Here is a 19,399-nt window from a genome sequence, read left to right as displayed (position 1 = left end):
TACAGCACAGCACTATTGGATATTGTCAATATGTAGGGTCTCACCCAGTCACTTGGTTATTTTAAATGGTCAAACCCATAAACCCTTTTGTAAATCTGCTGAGGCTCCTGTAGGGCTCTATTGAGATGCCAATCTAGGCGAGGAAAAGGTTCATTAGTGTTAATTAGAAATTTCACATGTTTTCTCTCGTGCAATCACCTCAGTCTTGTAATTAGAGAGACCGGCGGGGAATAATGCAGCTGTGGTCGGTGTGGAGTAGAGACGAAGGTAGGGGGAAAGAAAGGGGGGGGGGGGGGGGGTTGGTGGGAGTGCTGTTGAATACTAACAAACTTGCTCCTTGCAACAAAAGAGCAGATGTCTTTTCTGACTCAGTATGTCCTCTCCATACAGAACCGTTTTTTTAAATTTGTGGTTGGCTTTGTTCCTCCCAGTTGCTCCCTCTATAGCTTCTCAGCCAAATGATGAAACCACAAGAGGAAGCATGCTTTACAATTTGAAAACAGAAATATTATTTCTACCTTTCATTGTGTCCTTTTTGTATTTTAAATGCATACAGCCTGATTATTTATAACTTTATTTAGATTATGCAGGATTGGATTATTTTACATACCTCAACCAATATTTCACCTTCCTCAATGATAAACCTAGCAGTGTTTCTCTAATCCTCTACCTTGATTTCAAAGACAGGGTTTCTAGTTTATTTGTCTGCATGCAAGTGTCTGTGATTCTTCAAAAATGCATATCCTGTATGTGCTCATGCGTCTGAGCACACCACAAGGATGGTGCCCCTTTAAGCTAGCAGGCACGTCAGATTGGTTAGTAATGTAACAAAGAGGAAATAATCTCGAAGTGACAGTGGCTAGCACCCATGAAGCCCTCTCACCACAGAAATGTCAGTTACATCCAGCAGCAGAGCTTCTATTTGGTCACAGAGAGTCACGGCGGTTAAGCGACAAGCCCAGCATCGACAGGCCTTTGTCTTAATGAAGTGCCTTTTATCGGCAGCCTGAGTAATGACATGGAGGAGAGTGCTGCCAGTGACACCTCTACTTGCAGAGGAAGGAGGAGTGAGACGGCCAACCATTGAACTTTGTTGCACTCCTCCTGAGCCATTATGTGAGACTCGAGTGCCGCATCAGACCTCAGCTAACATGTGATTCAATCATTTGAATATCGTAGTTAAAGAAAGATATTCTACAAAACCGTATTCCATTTGTATGTAACACAAACGTGTATGAAAGCTTTAATGAGCAAAGTTTCCCAGTTTAGATGAGAAAATATTTAAACAAATAATCAGTAACAAGACTATTGATAAGATCAGGCTTTATTGCCTGATGCTTTATTGATACCTACCTACAGAGTTTTCACTTGATACTACAGACACATTATAGTTGGTTTTATTCAGCCATAGAAATGATAATGTGCATCTTAAATCTGCATTATTATTTTTTTGGGCCATTTTAAAGAAGGGCAACAGGCTATAAACACAACAGGGACATATTATCAACCTCTGAAGTTGATACAGATGTCTATTTACAGATCCACAGAGTATCATCAGCATTTGCTGTCATGTTTCTGGCTCCCCGATGACCATAACTTTAATATTCACTCTCTTTCTAGCTCTGGTCTCTGTCATGGTGCTTTTTGTTAAAGACTGTTTCATGTTTTAGTAACAAAATCCTCTCTTCTGGTTTCTTGTCTAGATTTATTTCCTGCCTTTCTTTGTTTCCCGTCTGTGTGATTTTCTGCCCCGCCCTCATTAGTTTCACCTGTTACATATCAGCCCTGCTGTCGCCTGTCCCTCGTTATCTCCCTCCTTTCATTGTGTATTTAGTCTCTGTGCTCCCCTCTTCTTTAGTCAGTCCATCGTGTTGTTTTTCATCTTGGATGTAGTTTTGTTTGCCCGTAGCCTGCCTGCATCTCGGGTTTGTCAACTGCACCAGTCAGCCTGCTTTTGTATCGGCATTCGGGTCCTTTGCATGTTCTTAAACTTCCAAAATGATAACTTTATAGTCGCTAAAATGCTTCATAGAGCTGAAGGGAACTGCAGAGTCGGCTGGGACTTTCCCATTACACAATCATTTGACCCATTGTTCATGTGAAAATGTGGATAAGTGCAGCTTTAACAGATGCATGGACATACAGTAACTACATCACCGTGTGCAAATAGATAAGCAATACTCTGAATTTAGAAAAAAATACTTTCCATTTGATAAAAACTAGCTTTTTACAGTTGCCTCCCAAAATGCCCATAAACAGTGAGACTCCTCATGGGCCTTTGTGCTGAATGATCCACTAAAGCAATCCTCAAAAATACAAATCCCCATGAGCCAAGTCTGTGATGTGGTATGTGGGCACGATGTCTCCCTGGCATGGAGAGACGGTGAATAGTATCAGCACTGGAGTGGTGCTAGATTTAATATTTGCTGTCTCTCTGATTTTGATTAATCACAATCACTTTTCAACCTTATCTCTTCACTAGAAATATGCTCTGATGCAAAGATTTAATGTCGGAGAAGTCAAGATGCTGAAATGTCACTGACAGCAGAGTTTTACCTAATTAACCATTTGAGGTATGTCATCTCCCAAAAGACGTCTTTTAGTTGTTTCAGATATAACGGTACAGTTTAAGAGTCTTTAGCAGTCAGACTTGATTCTAGCCCTTCACAGTGACTGACACCAACTTGCACTGTGTGATTAGTCAAAGACCTGTCACTTATTACTCTACCTGGCTTCGCTGCATTGATGCGCCCAGTTGTAATCATCGCTCATGCTAATTGTATCTGCATCCCTCATTAGTGTATGACGCTCTTCCAGAGCGAAAGCAATGAATTATGGTTGAAGAGCAGCTTTTAGCTTGTTTCTGTCCTGCCATTGTTTGAGAGGAGTTTCTTAGCAGTGAATGCTGTTAAAAATACTGCTGGATCCCTACAAGACAGTCTGTCCCGTCGATTCAAATGCTCAGCGGTGTTATGCAGATACATTGTTGTGAACATGAAGCGGGGCATCAGATGCATCAGACAGTGGAGGACGCCCAGGCTTCTCTCGGTGCTGCAGTATACGCAAGTGTCTCTCTAAGAGAAGCATCCTCACGAGGTTCAGAATACAGAGTATTACTGTCGCAAAACCCCAGTGAGGTTTCACCATATTTAATCCATCCTCTCTTTGCGCTCCTCTTTTAGCTGTGGATAGGGTTTATTCCAGACACTTCAGATAGCTCTGACTGTGTATTAATATTGGATGAATCTGAGATATCTCTGGCAGGGTTTAAAAACAAAGCTGAAGCATATTCTGCTAGCAGCAATTATTTCTCATGTTTGAACTCAGGACAGTACTTTTGTTGAATCTTTTCTTGGCTACATATTCAAATATGTTTCAGATTTTTTTCTGTGGGCATGCTTGCTGAATTTTAGTTTTTCTCTTCTTTTACAGCGAGATGCAAAGGGGCAGTATCTGTTTGACCTCATCTGCCACCACCTCAACTTGCTGGAAAAAGACTATTTTGGCATCAGATATGTGGATCCAGACAAGCAGCGGGTAAGTGTGTGTAAAAAGAACATGAAATTTGTGTTTTGTAGTCTATTCCAATTATAAGATGCATAATACAATATAGTGCTCAAGTTTATAATGTGTGTGTTTTGTGTGAAGCCTCTAGATTTGGTACCATTGTTGCTAGTTAAAAGGAATCGTTTCATACTTCGGCTGTGCGGGTATAGGCCTAATTTTGAAATGTTCTGCTTTAGCTCCAAGATAAAAGCTTCCTGACTCCAGCTTTGTATTTAACTCACAGAGTGGCATCAGTCTTCTCATCAAAGTATTTCCCAAAATGTTGAGCTAATACTTTATAGTCTGCAATGGGATAAAAAAATAAAGCATTGTTGATATTTCAAACAAAAATGCATAGTTTCTACTCGTCTTGTTAGACCCAGTTTTAAAATGACAAGTTTAAAATATGTCTAAGTAGATCCACTGCGTCCTATGTTTTAAAGGTAGAGGTGGTTGAATGTGAACTCAGAATGACTTTGTGCACACATAACTCTGTTGCTTTGTGTCTAAATAGAAAACTCATGAGTGGCTATACTTTCGGGTTTGATTCAGTTGGAAGAACGAGAATGTGGGACAGAGTGAAAAGTTGTGTTCTTCAGTTTCTTTTATTCATGCCCCGCCTCTTAGACGGACTGTTGTTTCATCCGGCTCTTCTGTTGTGAGGCATGTAGTAGCACTGCTTGACTCATGAAGTATTCACATGTTCACAGATCATGTTGTAGTCCTGCAGACAAGAGCAAAGTCCTGCTGATGCTGCATTTCCTATGCTGTCGCTCAGGACTATTTTGGTTGGTTGTTGCTGTTGGTGGGTTTGGTTTGGCGAGAAGGAAACCTGAGAGAAAGATGGATAGAATATGCTCCCAGAGAGAAAGAAGAATCTGAATCTGGCCGAAGACACCGTGTGACTGTCTAATCAGCCCTCGTGCTGTAACAGTGTCTCAAGAGATCTCCAGTCATGTTTTCAAAAGAATACCACACACGTTCTTAACGTTCAATGCCGCTTCCGCATATTGATTTGCATTCATCTGTTTTTTTTTCCAATGCAGCACTGGTTGGAGTTCTCAAAATCAATTGCAAAGCAAATGAAATGTAAGTACTTTGAGTATAGAATTTTTTTAATGTTGGAAGACGAGATCTGGACTTATGTTAAATGACTTAATGTTTATTTTTATCCATATCATTTTACTGTTTTATAACTGAAACTGAAACAATGCAAACCCCGATAACTGATTAATCAACACCAAACATTTGCTGGTTATGAAATGTATCTAATTTGCTCTGTGCTTAATGTTAAGATTCCTTTTCTTTGGAGTACTTTCATTTTATGTTTTCTTTCCACAACATTTGAGGCACAAAAGTATTGCACTTTTTACTCCATGGGGATAAATCTCCCTCTGTCGGAGTCTTAAAACAGCCTTGCTGTCTCCTTCCATCTCCTGTGGATGATGTGTGATCTCTTGCAATGACAGGAATCCTATCTGTTTCTTAAATGTTTTTTTGTGCGTTTCCTCCAGGTCAGCCTCCATTCACCATGTGTCTGAGAGTCAAGTTCTACCCTCCTGAACCCGCTTATCTCAAGGAGGAAATCACTCGGTATGAACTCCTGTTGTTGTTTTCACTTCAGATGAATTGACAAGTACTCTTATACTGCCACGGTGTACCTTTTTGTTTCAGTTTAAAAGTAAGGAAGATAGACTGCCATCATTTGATGAACCTGTGAAAATCAGCTGTGCTTCATCCTTTTCTATTTCCTTTTTATTTCTGATTTTCCTGTAGTACAGATTGTGCTCTAACATTTTAACACAGAGCCAACATGTGGCTTTCTAAAACATTATTCATGGGCTTGCATATTTAAAATGCCTGAGTACTTAACTGTCTAAAACATTATGATAAATATTACACAGAGCACAGTTCGCAGGAGGACTTGTGAAGCAGCGAGGAAAGTAAATAGAGTCTAAAAAGAGTCTTTTTCGAGTATAAAGTCACAGATTTCCTTCCATGTTAATTCTTCCCAAATGGGATTCTGATTAAATAGCAGAAAGGTAAAAGTGACTAATTAAAAGCATGAAGGTGACTGAGTTTGCACTGCCTTTAGTTAATGAAAAGGGGCCAGCTGGTATATCTGTGCATTCATCACTGACTGTGAGAGTAGGCCACTCTCTCTCTCTCTGATGTGTAATGAGATGTAATGTTCACCACATGTAGAGTGCTGATGGAGGGTGAAAAAGAAAAAGCAGGGTGAATGAAGGGCGTGGGGGGTGAGGAGGAGAGAGTGATACATTATGATGAGAGTGGAGAGTGCGGACCACCGAGGGAGGGAGAGGATAAATAATCAATCACATACAAGGCTCATTCAGTGGGTACTCCCTCTCATCATATTGTGCAAGGATTTTTTTTGGACAGCATGTTAATATCAAATGAAAAGGCAGCTTTTCCATAAAATATGGTGATGCCTTTCGTGTTGTAGGCCTTTCTCACACCAGGCATTTTGACTTCTGCTAATGGAAAAAGCACAGGTGTTTCTAATGGCGTTAACGATGGCTTCGTTCTATTCAAGCGTCCCAGTGAACTGAAACTGAAGCAGCTACATGGAATTCAGACATCATTAACTATATTATACGCCTGTGCTTTTCGCAATGTGACTTGTCAAAATGTCTTCTGTGAAACAGGCCCATTCAGTAGTGTTAACATGCTTTCCAGGTGAGTTTACCCAAAGCAAATTTAGGAAAGCTGTACCACTCTAGTGATTAAAAAATAAAGAAAGATGAAAGGATTGATAAGTGTATGTCTTTTCCCAAGAAATGGACTGACAAAACTGCTGATGTGTTTCGGCTTTAAGCCTTCACCGTATGACAGTTTGTATGAAATTCACAGGAAAGCAATTTCACCTGTGAGATGATCCACTGGACAAAAAAACTAAATGCAAACAAAGAAGGGGAAAAATACGTAGGACGTTTTAGTTGATTTAACTGGGGACAATACACATTAATCAACAATGCCATTTTTACAAACCTTAATTTCAAAGCGTCAGCTCAACAGCTGTTTTGCCCCTTTAGTCCAAAAAAGGGATTTCAAATTAAGAGGAAATTGTTACGCCTTGCACTGTGAAGGCGAAATAGTGTGCTATGTCTGTGAGTGCATGTTTGTATTATGCAGATATTTTGTAATACAGTCAAAACATCAGCAGGCATCAGCACTGAATGGCTAATTAATTAGTACCCATATATTGTACTTGACGCACCTTCAAACGGGTCTGTTGCAGAGTAAACAAGGTGGGGAATGTAAGCAGCTTTTTAATGCATCTCTCCATGCAGAAAACATTATTATCCTTTGTGGAAATGCCCTAGATGGAAAGCAGGTCTGCTGGCTGATTGTGAAAAACAACAAGATGTATGTCCTGTTCATGGCATGGGAGGGGTTTTAAGTAAGAATATTAACAAGCCCACCTCCAATAGTGATAATAATGATAGTCATCATCACCATCCTGATATTTGCTTCAGATATTGTCTCAGAAAATATTTCATGCTTCAGGAGCTGATTGGTTGGGTGAGTCTGAAACTAGGCTGGAGGCTTTAAGAGAAGCACAGCGTCAGTAGCAGCTTTCCCTCAGGGCCTTCCTACCCTCCTTTCTCCAAAACAAAACCCTCATTTCAGCTAAATCAAAAAGAAATATTCAAACCACCCATAGGGAGCATGAAGTCAACAGCCTTTGAGGTTTATCAGGTTTGTTCTTTTGCTGCTCCTCCTTACTATTTTCATTTCACTGAGAAATGTGGATGACTGAGTGAATATCATCAGTATTCTCTTAAGCAGGCCCGTCAGATCGTCCGACGTGATTTTTGTCCTTTCCTTTTAGATATTTTGTCTTCCTGCAAATCAAGAGAGACCTCTACCACGGTCGGCTCTTGTGTAAAACCTCCGACGCGGCCATGCTGGCTGCACACATCCTTCAAGGTAACGGAAGGTGACAGATGGGAATGACTTGAACCGCTTCGCTCTGTGTTCTGTGACCTCTGTTTTACCATGCCCTGTAGTTCACAAGTCTGATGCTGACAGCCAAGCAAATGTGTTTTTATGTGGAAAGAAGCTGAATTAGGTGATAGTGATGGTCTTCAAAGAATATGCTGCCAGTGTTATATTATATATATATTTTTTTTTTTAATTCATACAAGATTCTAAATGCTTTTAGACATGTAGTAAGCATTACGCTCATTGGTTGTGATTTCCCATACTGCTTTTAACGATAATTAGCTAAGTGACCTGCACACTCTTTAATAAACAAAGAAACCACACTTGATTACAAAATCTTTCTAGTGGTTACCTGGCTTCTTATCGTCACCACACGCACACACACTTCAGGTATGATGGCACAGCTAACAGGATGCACAGTGTTTGAGGAGAGGCAGGTCCTCTGGAGGAGGGGCTGCTGAATTAAAGATGGACTGCCTGGTCAGCTCCTCCTTGCAGAGAGAAATCGGCATCAGGGTCATCCGAGGGAGTGCAGTGTGGCATGAAGGAACACAAATAATCCTGGCCATGTTTACCCTGCAAAAGCAGCACTGTGTGCCGAAAGCTGCGGACATCGTTTTAACTTATGTGCCCTGAATGTTTGTGAATGTTTTAACATTTCACTTTTTCTGATCCTCCCTCCAGCCGAGATCGGAAATTACGACCCTGGGAAGCATCCTGATGGTTACAGCTCCAAATTCCAGTTCTTCCCTAAACATTCGGAGAAGCTGGAGCGCCGGATTTCAGACATACACAAGAGAGAGCTGATGTAAGTGCCAAAATATAAAAACAATCAATACCTCTTGTTTTCACATACCTACAGATCAAGCTCTTATAAAGGCTGAACAAACAGCACATTTCCTCTGACATTTATATAATTAAGTGCAGTAATGTGGCACCATTGTCTTGTATTGGGTTACATTATTGTCGCTTATTTGAGCGGATAGCAGAGAAAAGCGCTCTCTTCTCCACACTAACAACTCATAACCTGCCCTTTATCCTAGTTAATGGTGATGGTTCCCAGCTATAACTGGAAGAGCAGCAGAGCACAATAATAAAAGTGATCAGACAAAGCAGATCCATGCACACACACACACACACACACACACACACACACACACACACACACACACACATACACACACATACACACACACACATACGCACGCACACACACACACTACTCTCTCAGGCAGCAGTTGAGCTGCTGAAGGGTTTCCTTCACACGTTGATCCATCCAACTCCCCCAACTGATTCATAGTTATACTACAAAAAGTAATTTATTATTTCTAATGTAAACGAGTCGCTGTTTTAATGACGTACAGTAGAGTAGAAAGACATCAAGTCCAGTTTTGATGCAGTAAGAGCAGAATGACAAACGCCATGAGACTCTGCTACCCACTAGTGGTTTCTTCTCTCTTCACCAAATTAACAGTGCTTCACTGTGAATACTCACATTGATTTGACAGCCTGAATGAAACGAGAGTTGACGTGGCGATAATTACTTGCTTTTTAAAAATATCCTGATTTGCCTCTGCTGGTCTTATATTGACATTTGATCTGTATAACCTCTGTCTACCTCTTTCATCCTCTAAATGAATGTATTCATTTGTTTGTGTCAGAAGTGTTTTGGCCTTTCAAAACTTTTGTGCATTTTTTATGCTTATGGTGGACTGACACAGATGTTCGGTGTGTTGTTGCTCTCCCTCAGTGGACAGACACCTGAAACATCAGAGCGAAATTTCCTCCAGAAAGCCCAGATGCTGGAGACATATGGTGTTGATCCACATCCATGCAAGGTTTTTCAAGCACTGCTGTACTATTTTTAGACAGTAAACATTTCAGCAAACAGTTCTGTCCAATATGAACATTGAAACTTATGGGACATGCACCACACGCTGAAACACTAGTCTCTTCATTTACGTGTTATTCATGTTAAATGTGTGTCAAGTTATATTTCAAAATTGTTCTCTCTCAGGATGTGTCTGGGAACCCGGCTTTCCTCGCCTTCACACCGTTTGGTTTTGTGGTGCTTCAGGGAAACAAGAGGGTTCATTTTCTCAAATGGTGAGTCAAATGTGCAACGCCAAAGACAGCGCACTAGCTCCTCGAGCACTTGCTGGATGTAAATAGACAAACACTGTACTGCAAGCCTTAATTTGACCTGGTTTGACATACATGCCCTATATGCAGGGCGTTCTACGTAAAACAGCATGCGCACTACAACTGGTTGTACAGTCACACTCAACAAAGCTCATCCATCTGCCTCTACCTGTGACAAGAGCCCACGGCTAGCATGTGCACAGATGACTAATTACATTACACAATTTGTCTGTTTGCTTTTAACTGAAAAGGTTCCTGTTACAGTAACGAAGATGTACTTTTTATGGTTGCAGTACGTTATACTGGCTTTGTTTGGTAGCGTTCGGGTTACCCTCATTCTCCATTCCCAGTCTGCAGGGAATATTATCAGTTATTTGTTTTGTCAGCCAAACACAGAGCACCGTGGCTGTTTATGTCATCTCAAAGTGGTTGTCATGAATATTTAAAGAAGCTGTGGCTTTCGGTTTCCGCTTTCTGTATGTGTGACTGTTTTGCCTGGACAGGAACGAGTTGACCAAACTGAAGTTTGAAGGCAAGACGTTCCACGTATATGCAAATCAGAACGAGGTGAGAGCATGAATTTTTGGATGTGGGGACAAAACTAAGACAAAACTAAGACAAAACTAAGACAAAACAAAAAAAACTACACTCTACATGCACTGCTGTAAGTTATATTTCCCTGCACGTTCTGTCATTTTAAACGTGCAGGACAAAAAGATCATCTTGACGTACTTTGCACCCACACCGGAGGCATGCAAGCACCTTTGGAAGTGTGGAGTGGAGAATCAAGCGTTCTATAAGTGAGTCCCTGCACTTCTTCCTTCATTTAATATCAATGTTCTTCTTATTTCCCCGCACCGCCATGATTCAGTTACCTACTCTACAGGTTACCGTCACAGTACGCTGGTATCCTTAAAATCCCCTTCCCTCTGGGTTGTTTGTCGGCGGGAAAATGAGGTGCGAGTTGCATCTGACCTTTTATTGAATGAGTGTGCGCTGGCACGAGACTGCAAGCACTTCACCCACTCCCTCTGAAATACAGCTCCCCTGTGTCAGCCATGAATAATATTGCGGGTCCCCTCTGTTCTCTCTAGCTAAAGAAATTCAAACAAGCAGCCTGTGAGCTCAGGGAGCAGGGAGCAGTGGGGTAATGAGTCGGGCTGATGCCTCAGGTGATTTAGGGTGCGTGGGGGTTGGCAGATGGAAATAGAAGGGCATCGGGAAGGGCAGAGGTATTGGAGTTAATATGATGTGTCCTTCTGATGACCCTCTGAAGTGGAAGATATTTTATCAGCCTCCCACTTATTAAATTCTTCCCGGAATAAGGAGTCTGGGGAACTAAAAGGCAAGAGAACATGTGATCTAGATGTCTTTCCGAGAAGCACACATCTCTTGAAAGCAAAATGAAACATTAAACATTAATGTCTCACTTACTATGACAATATAAACATATTGAATGGAGCCGTGTCGAGGATGCAATGCCTATACTGCGAGGAGTGGACATGCATCATTTAATAGCAGGGTATTTGATCCTAGTTTGTACGTTGTTCTGGGATTCAGAAAGCAAGAATTACATGTATACACGCTTCAACACTGAGATCATATTAGGAGTATATCATTGCGATAATGAGTGGGGTGTTGTTTATATTGTAAAAGTTCATACTAATAGTTTTTTTTTCCTGTTTTTCTTGTTTTCCGTGCAGTAGGCTTGATTTTTCTCTTTTTTTTTCTTGTTCCTTCAGGCTTGAGAAGTCAAGTCAGGTTCGCACGGTGTCCAGCAGCAACCTGTTCTTCAAGGGCAGCCGCTTCCGTTTCAGGTAGAGTACACGACAAGACAGTATGACTGATGGCAGGGAGGGGAGGACACTGCAGAAAACCCCCAGCTGGAAGTGGACAGAAGTGTTCCCAGAAGACGTGGCCTCCTGGCCTTCTGTGCTGTAACGTCAGCGTACTTTTTGCCCGGCGGATAGGACTGACACCTCACAAGAGGACACAGAGGGGAAAATGAAGGGGACTGATCACATGAGGCATTATCACCTTGTATGAGCTAAAAACCTGTAGTATGACCAAGATATTGTCCTTTATTAAAGGACCAGTTCACCCAAGGGATTAAACAAAAAGCATGCCTCACTTATCTTTAGTGGTATCAAGCTTGATATGATAGTTTTGTTTTATTTGCTCAGATTTTGAGATATACATCTGCATTTTTGCCACTGGGATTAAATTTAATTTTCTTCTGCTCTGCGTTGAAAAATGAAATTGTAACATGTGTTTGCAGAAACAATGTTCAGGTTTCTCTCGATAATCCACAAACCTGACGAATTTCCATTGACTTTCCTTAGCTGGGTGGTGGCAGAATATTGATATCTCAAACCCTAAGCTGTTCAAACCAAAACTACTTGAGGTATATTATGTAACATTGCATTCACAATTTAAAATTCATACATGGAGACTGTATATGAACTAAAATCACAAGCCCAGCCAGTTAAATGTTGAGTTTACTGTTGAAGGGCAAACCATGATCATTGTTTTGATATTCTTTCCTGCAAGTCTGTGTATGCATTTTGTCTGACTGGTGGTATTTCAGTTACACAAAGCTGAATTCACCGGGTTAATTCAATCATGATGCTCATGCACTGTACTCCTCCACTGCAGTGATGGCTTTCATTGCATTGGGTGACACCAAGGTGCCTGGTTCTGTATGTGTGTGTGTGTGTGTGTGTGTGTGTGTGTGTGTGTGTGTGTGTGCGTGTGTAACTCATCCTGAGCATCGTGTCTGTGCTTTATAACAGTGGACGAGTGGCAAAAGAGGTGATGGAGCAGAGTGCCAAAATCAAACGCGAACCTCCAGAAATACACAGGTAGAGTTGTAAACTCAGGAGAGGTCAGAATGTCCTCAATCCGATTTTTAGTTAATTTTCTTCCATTTTCTTAGGCACCAAGCTACTGTAGATGTCTTTATACCAGCAGCACCTACTCGCTACAGTATGAGTTACCTCTGCTCGTAGCTGTTTCTGTGTGCAGTGACATTTGTGCCTTTTTTGTTTTTGTTTGTCACTGCAGAGCTGGCCTCGTGCCCAGCAGAAGTTGTCCATCCATCACCCACGGGCCTCGCCTCACCAGTGTACCGCGCACGCGTCGGAGAGCTGTGCACATATCTATTATGGAGGGTAAGAACTTAGCTTCACCCCCCCCCCCCAAGCTTCAAAAGACCTAAGCAAGCAACAAATCACCTACCTGCCATGGAAGTGCTGATGGCAAACTTATGTTTTCACAAGACATTTTGTGTTCAGTAGAGGCCTCACAGTGAGTATGTTATTGTTTCATCCTCAGCCACTGAAACACGTAATTTGTCGTTTCCGAAGCAGTGACGACCCCAGTCTTCAGATATAATTGTGGTTGATGCGTTATAACTGGCTGGTATAAAATCTCAAATGGATCAGGGAGCCATTAGTCCTATTTGTGTGTACTCCTATTTGTATGAGAAAACACCCTTCTGCACACACACACACACACGCGCGCTGTAACTTGAGCCATTTGGCCCAGTTCATGCTTACAGCGCTAGTGGGACACGCTGCAGGTGTGTGCGTCAGTCAGCCTACTCCACTTGATGCAACAATGCAGAGTTTTAGAGCTGTGGGTGTGTTTGAGTGATTGTGTATTTGGTATGCAAACACAGTGGCAGCAAGAGTCACTCATTCCGCCCACCTGCAGGCGAATGGCCCTGAACAGGTGGCCTTACTTCCCTTTGCATGTCCTGCATGGCTGTGGTTAAAACCCACTAGTGAGACCCTCTGGCTCTGCCTTTCAAGTACATACTGTATGAGATAAATGGAGGTCAGAGGCAGGTGTACTGTGTATATTGAGGCTCTTCTTCTGTGGGTTCAAGAGAGCCATATGAGCTTCCCACCCCCAGTGTGTGCTGACTGGGTGTCTTACAGTGGTATTAATACCCCAACTGAAAATAGCCTGAGTCTTCTACTCCATGTATGTCACTAGCCTGGGTGGGGCCAAATCAGGCCAGGCCAATGGCGACGAGTGTAGCGCTGTTGCAGAAAGCCACCGTTTTGCCTCACACACTCCTCTCTGCAAACCGCAACTAAGGCAGAACCCCTCGGCCTAACACACACACAGCGAGACTGTGGCCTGGACTCCGGGACAGGGACCATAAGGACGGGATAAACACGTGCATGCCGCAACCATGGTTAAGTGTCTGATCCGTATCACTACCCGGGTGAACGTCCACCTGCGTATGATCAACCACTGCTACCGGGATGTAAAGGTTCGCGTGCTGAGCCTGGGGCCTCGTATGCTGGGCAAGGCCCTGGGCATCCTGCCCCTTTATCCTGCCCTGATGGGGCAGCAGGAGTCTGCCAGCGGCACCCCTCTACCTGGCACTCCAGGTAAACGTCACAGAGCCAGCCAGGGATGTGCTTTACATGGACGCGCCAATGGCTTTCTCTATTTTAAATCAGTCTCCGTCTCAGCAATGTTGGCACGGAGGGAGCAACGCCATTCCTGTGGTTGTCTGTGCCTCCTGGAGGTTTTCTTCTTAGTGCCTATGTGAGGGTCATTTTGTTGATTTTAGATTGGAGGACTCTTTATAAAGCAGCTATGTTTGGTTCCAACCAGTATACAGTATTTTAACAGGTTTGGTGTATACGTTTCTTTTAAAGTTAGTGTTTCAAATTAAAAGCTATAAAATAAACATGGGAATTTCAAATTAAAGCGGTGCTTTTCCTGCTTGCTGCCTCACTTTATAAGCATAATGCAGGATAAACTGAGGCAGATCAACAGTAAAGTAAAGATGGCTGCTGACACTCACCCAACCGTCATGTCTCCTTCTTATCACTTGACAGGAGTTTCATGTCAGCAGGGGCTTACACACTGGACATAATTGGTTCTACTTTTCCTGCAGTTTTCAAAAAAGTCCTTTTCATGATTTGCTTCTTCATCGAAAGCTGCATTTGAATCCCTTCCCTTTATAGTGACGGTGTAATGTTGCCGCTTTGAGTCTCTGCAGAATGTGATATCGTCAGCAAAGCTCAACCGCAGCTCATCGTCACTGACATGTACACTGCAGTGAGGCTCTCACATACTGTTCTGTTACTTATACTGCAAAAGGAACAGTAGAGTTTACAGTAGCAGTAAATATATGTCATGCCTTGACGCATCTACAGTTGCATAAGACCACTGTTGGCAATGCTGCAAATCAATGAGCATTGTTGTTTTATGGCAATATTGGATTCTTGTATGATTTCAGTATCAATCTTGTGGAGTACCTTGATTTGTTAGGTGTATTTCATTTAGATGAAATAAGCCAAACAGCCATGTTTATCCATAAACATTTTTTATTTTCTCACAATATCAGATTACAAATACTGTCATAGAAGATTTTATCTAGATGGCTCATTCCTAGTTGTAGGTTAAATATTTTTATCCTATAATTTTGGTTTAATTTATTAAGGAAAGATAATTTAACTGTTTGGTGCAAATGCAAGCAGGCTGGTTGTACTTTCTCTATAGGCATTAAAGCTTTTCTCTCAAGTCTTCCTAAAATAACACTCACATGCCGTCAAAGACGGTAAGCCTCATATACAGAGTATAACATGTACACATGACATCTTTTGGACTTCTGTCCATCCTTGGAGAAGGATCCCTCCTCTGTTGCTCTCCCTAAGGTTTCTTCCTCTTTTCTCCCCGTTAAAGGGGTTTTTTGAGGGAGTTTTTCCTGTACCGACGTGAGGGTCCCGGGACAAAGGATGTCACATGTGTACAGATTGTAAAGCCCTCTGAGGAAAATTTGTGATTTGGGGCTATACAAAATAAATTGAATTGAATTGAATAATCATGGAATGGGACGTCCTCTCAGCCAGTATGGACGTAGGATGCCAGTGACAGAAAGAAATCTAAACCTATCCTTATTGTAATCCTAATTTAAGAATGAGCCTTGTGGTTTGTATTTGTGGTTCAAGCCATGAGGCTCTGAGAAGAATATCAAGCATCCTAACACGAGCTTTTAAAACAACGGTACATATTGAGAAATCTAACATTCAAAGTGGGATCAGTGCTGTAACCTCTAGAGTCTGTTTGTAGATTAGGGCTCTGAGAGTGCAACTTCATCTGGAAGCAGGCTTGGTGTAAAGTATACTTTATCTTAATGGGTTTGTACACTGTGTTTATCGAATAAGGTCTACACGTCCAGTGCAAGTGGAACATGATGATTTCTTCCACTAAAGATGATTATTAGGCATCACATCAGTTTTAAGAGCATTCTGCAATGACAATACTCCCCCCCCCTGTGTACTTGACTCTGGGGAAAGCAAGGTCAGATTTCTGCTCTCGGTAGAGACTGTGTGTCTGCTCTGTGACAGACCTCTGCTGGACAAACGGCAGAATAGACCTCCCAGCATTTAGAAGTGCAGCTACAGCAGTATATTGTGTCAGTGAAGGCCAAGTTTAGATTATGAATGGCCACATCATGTCGGTAATTATTTTTCATGTGTGTAATATTCCTTTCTTCCTGTCCGATTCCCTCCTCCTCTTCCTCCCTGAACCACCACACAAGGTCTGGAGTCATTGCGTGACAGTGCTCACTCTACACCGGTGCGTTCAGTGTCCCACGGGGAATGCTTCATGCCACGCTCCCGGAGCCAGGCCACAGATGCCAGTGAGAGGACTGCGGTGATCTCGGACGAGGCCTACAGCCCGTCCGACAGCGTCCTGCCCACCCCGGTGGCCGAGCACAGCATGGAGCTGGCCGTCTCGCGCCAGGTCAACGGGGCGCCCTGCAGCATTGAGGAGGAGAAGGAGTCGGAGGCAGGCACCCCCATGCGCGGGGAAGTGGGTGATTTTGGTGCACAGGAGGGTGCAGGGGGGGACACGGCCCTCAGCGAGGTGGAACAGGTGAATAAATTTGTCTTAAGTGTCCTCCGTTTGCTCCTTGTGACCATTGGACTCCTCTTTGTCTTGCTCCTCCTCCTCATCATCCTCACCGAGTCAGACCTTGACATTGCATTTTTACGTGATATCCGCCAGACCCCCGAATTTCAGCAGTTCCATCACGAATACTTTTGTCCCCTCAGGCGGTGGTTTGCCTGCAAGCTCCGCTGGGTGGGCGGGTTGCTCATTAACAAGGGAGAGTGAGGTCGTAGAGGTGGTAGATTTCGTAAGCCCGTTCGGGGGTCTGAGATGACGGTTAGGACTCCGGAGTGATGGAGGGCAGCCTCGTCCCAACATGAACCCTGCTTCTCTCATCATCCTCCTGCAGACATTCAGCTTGGACCACGTCCTGGTAACACCGACAGGATCTCTCCTCCCCTTCTCCACTTTGAGTTAACCCCCCTACCCACCCAACCACCTCCTCGTTTCGCTTGTTTTCTTTTTTTTTTCTACAAAGCCAGAGGACACCTTTTGCATTTTTTTTTTTTTTTTTTTTTTATTTCAACTCATTTCAGGTATTTTATTTTTTCAAATAACACAAAGGAAAAAAAATTCAAACTGAAATCAAAGAACTGAAGACGTTTATACAGTTTTTTTTTTAAAGAACAGAAGATTTCATTGCAATGGTTGAAAGTTGCCTTCACTATTATTTATTGCTTTTAAACATGTGTTTGCTTAAGGAAATGAGAACAGAAGAACAGCAATCGAGGAAGTTGATTTGTCTTTAAAATAAAGATGGAAGTGAGTTATGTTAGAGGGAATAGGCCCTTTGCTGTGAAGTATATATGAGGCAAAGTAATATAATATCTTTTGATATTGGCTCATCCCCATCAGAAGTCAACTAGACACAGCACAACAGCATATTCACCTCAGCAGGAAAAAAACAGAACAGTTTGAAGGGACTAATGGTGAAGGTTTATGAAACAGAGAGCAGACTGTGTGATTACAAAAGACCTTTTTTTAGAAGATGTTGATGACTGAATTTTGTGGATTGTTTAAAGACACAATTAGCTTAGCTTAAGTATACCCTGGTGTACAAAGTAAACTGATGAAGAACAAAGTTGTTTTTCTAAGATTATTTTTAGGGATACAGTGAAATAAACAATACCGATGGTGTTATGTGACCCAGTAGTGTCAGATGCGGTTAGAGAAATATTCATGAAAAGCAAAGATCAGCTGGCACCTATAGATGATAGTCTAGATAGATGTGCAATGCTCATATGGTTTAAATAATTAAGTACTGTTGAATGTGCTCATTTGTTCAGTTGTTCTGTTATTTCTCCTATTAATTTGATTTGCAATTTTCAGCAAGTTGAAATTCGATGAATTTCAATAATTTCTTTGTATGAAGAGTTTATGATTCATTTTGGTTTAATATCAACCTTGCCCTTAGGTTTATGTAACATACTATATTATTATTAGAATAAGAATAATGATGTACTTTTTGTACAAATTAGTTTTTTTCCTAATATATATTGACAGGTTTTCCATGTATATTTTAACAGAGCTGAAATGTTATTTTGTTATTGAAGATTAAATTATACCTTTTTTAGAGCCGTGTTTCAAGTCAGGTCAGAACCGTTTATGGAAATGTTGTCGTGGGGACTAAAAAACAGGGTTTTTTATCCAGATCCACCCAACACTGATCACATCTCATCTCTCCACCAGCAGTGAATCAGCCTTCAGTGTGCGTGCAATTTGAATGATCATTTTAATGAACATGTATTTGTACAGCATGGAATCTGAAGATGTCATTATACCGCCACAAATACCAAATAATCCAAAAGCACATTTTCACCATTCATTCATCATTTACCATATCTTATTTTACTTGAAGAGTTTGGAGAGGTGACTGCGAGCCAGACCGATACTGCATGTTGTGACTTGTGACCTTTCCTCACACTGGACTCATTTTAAAAAGTAGGAAGTAAAACTAGAGCTGAAACGACTGATGAAAATGGCAGATATTTTGATAGTCAATTAATTGCCATATTTCAAGTAAAGATTTTCTGGTAAACTTTCTGGTTTCAGCTCTTCCAAAATATTTTTCAGATCTCTGTTGTTTATCATTGTAAATTTAATATTTTTGGGTTTGGGACTGTTGGTCGGATTTTATTTTATTTTTTAATGTAATAATCAGTCTAGAAAATAATGGGCAGATTAATAGATAATGAAAATAAACAAAACATTTGGTTAGTAGTAAATTAAGAATAAACAATTAAATGAGAGCGGAAACACAAAGTATTTGGTGGAAGTCTGCTCGACAAACTGCAGTATGTAATGATGACATTTTCTGGGGTACCTTGTGTATTATATTGACAAATAATATATAATATAATAATATAGATTTGTCGGTCAGGCTCTAGACTCTTCAGCCTCACAGCTCCAGGAAGCAATAACTGCCACGGCTGCTGGATTCTGGGTAAAATCTGTTTTTTGTATTGCGTGTCTACCTCCTGCCCCACGTGCAGGTGTTACTGTGTCTGTAGGAATGGAGACAAGATTCAAGGTGGTAGCTGTGAAGGTTTAGACCGAGAGGAGTGAAAACGTAAAAAAAAGGAGGACTTGGAGGAAGGAAAAAAGAAAGATAGAGAAGACTTCAGGGACGTCAAAGGCCTTTGTGAAAGGTTCTTAGAAAGTGGGATTAATGAAACCATTTGGAAAAGGAAGGCCCTCAGTGACTCATCACTCTAATGGCTGTACAGGGTTGCTTGTTTTTGGCCTGCTGTTTCAAATGCCACACTCTCATACCAGCACCTGCTCCACTGACGGCCCGATGGTGCTGCCTTCTTTGTTTGCG

The 19,399-nt window shown here is 41.8% G+C and overlaps 1 protein-coding gene across 2 annotated transcripts in view; it reads left to right on the top strand.

The window, feature by feature from the left end:
* frmd5a (FERM domain containing 5a) overlaps window positions 1–17,355 on the top strand; it is a 49,157-nt gene extending 31,802 nt beyond the window's left edge. The window contains exons 2-14 of one of the 2 annotated variants that reach the window (XM_076089900.1): window positions 3,433–3,537; window positions 4,593–4,635; window positions 5,061–5,139; window positions 7,403–7,500; window positions 8,200–8,323; window positions 9,266–9,353; window positions 9,533–9,621; window positions 10,161–10,224; window positions 10,366–10,457; window positions 11,400–11,474; window positions 12,450–12,518; window positions 12,721–12,827; window positions 16,226–17,355. In XM_076089900.1, the coding sequence (XP_075946015.1) occupies window positions 3,433–3,537; window positions 4,593–4,635; window positions 5,061–5,139; window positions 7,403–7,500; window positions 8,200–8,323; window positions 9,266–9,353; window positions 9,533–9,621; window positions 10,161–10,224; window positions 10,366–10,457; window positions 11,400–11,474; window positions 12,450–12,518; window positions 12,721–12,827; window positions 16,226–16,803 (1,611 nt within the window). In that variant the 3' untranslated portion in view covers window positions 16,804–17,355. The remainder of the gene's footprint in view (window positions 1–3,432; window positions 3,538–4,592; window positions 4,636–5,060; window positions 5,140–7,402; window positions 7,501–8,199; window positions 8,324–9,265; window positions 9,354–9,532; window positions 9,622–10,160; window positions 10,225–10,365; window positions 10,458–11,399; window positions 11,475–12,449; window positions 12,519–12,720; window positions 12,828–16,225) is intronic. The other variant, XM_076089901.1, reaches the window with a different exon arrangement.
* The last annotated feature ends 2,044 nt before the right edge of the window (window positions 17,356–19,399 follow it).

Source organism: Anarhichas minor, unplaced genomic scaffold, assembly GCF_050575085.1.
Source record: "Anarhichas minor isolate MPS153535 unplaced genomic scaffold, ASM5057508v1 ptg000011l, whole genome shotgun sequence".
Lineage (NCBI taxonomy): Eukaryota > Metazoa > Chordata > Actinopteri > Perciformes > Anarhichadidae > Anarhichas > Anarhichas minor.
This window is presented reverse-complemented; position numbering and strand designations above follow the sequence as displayed.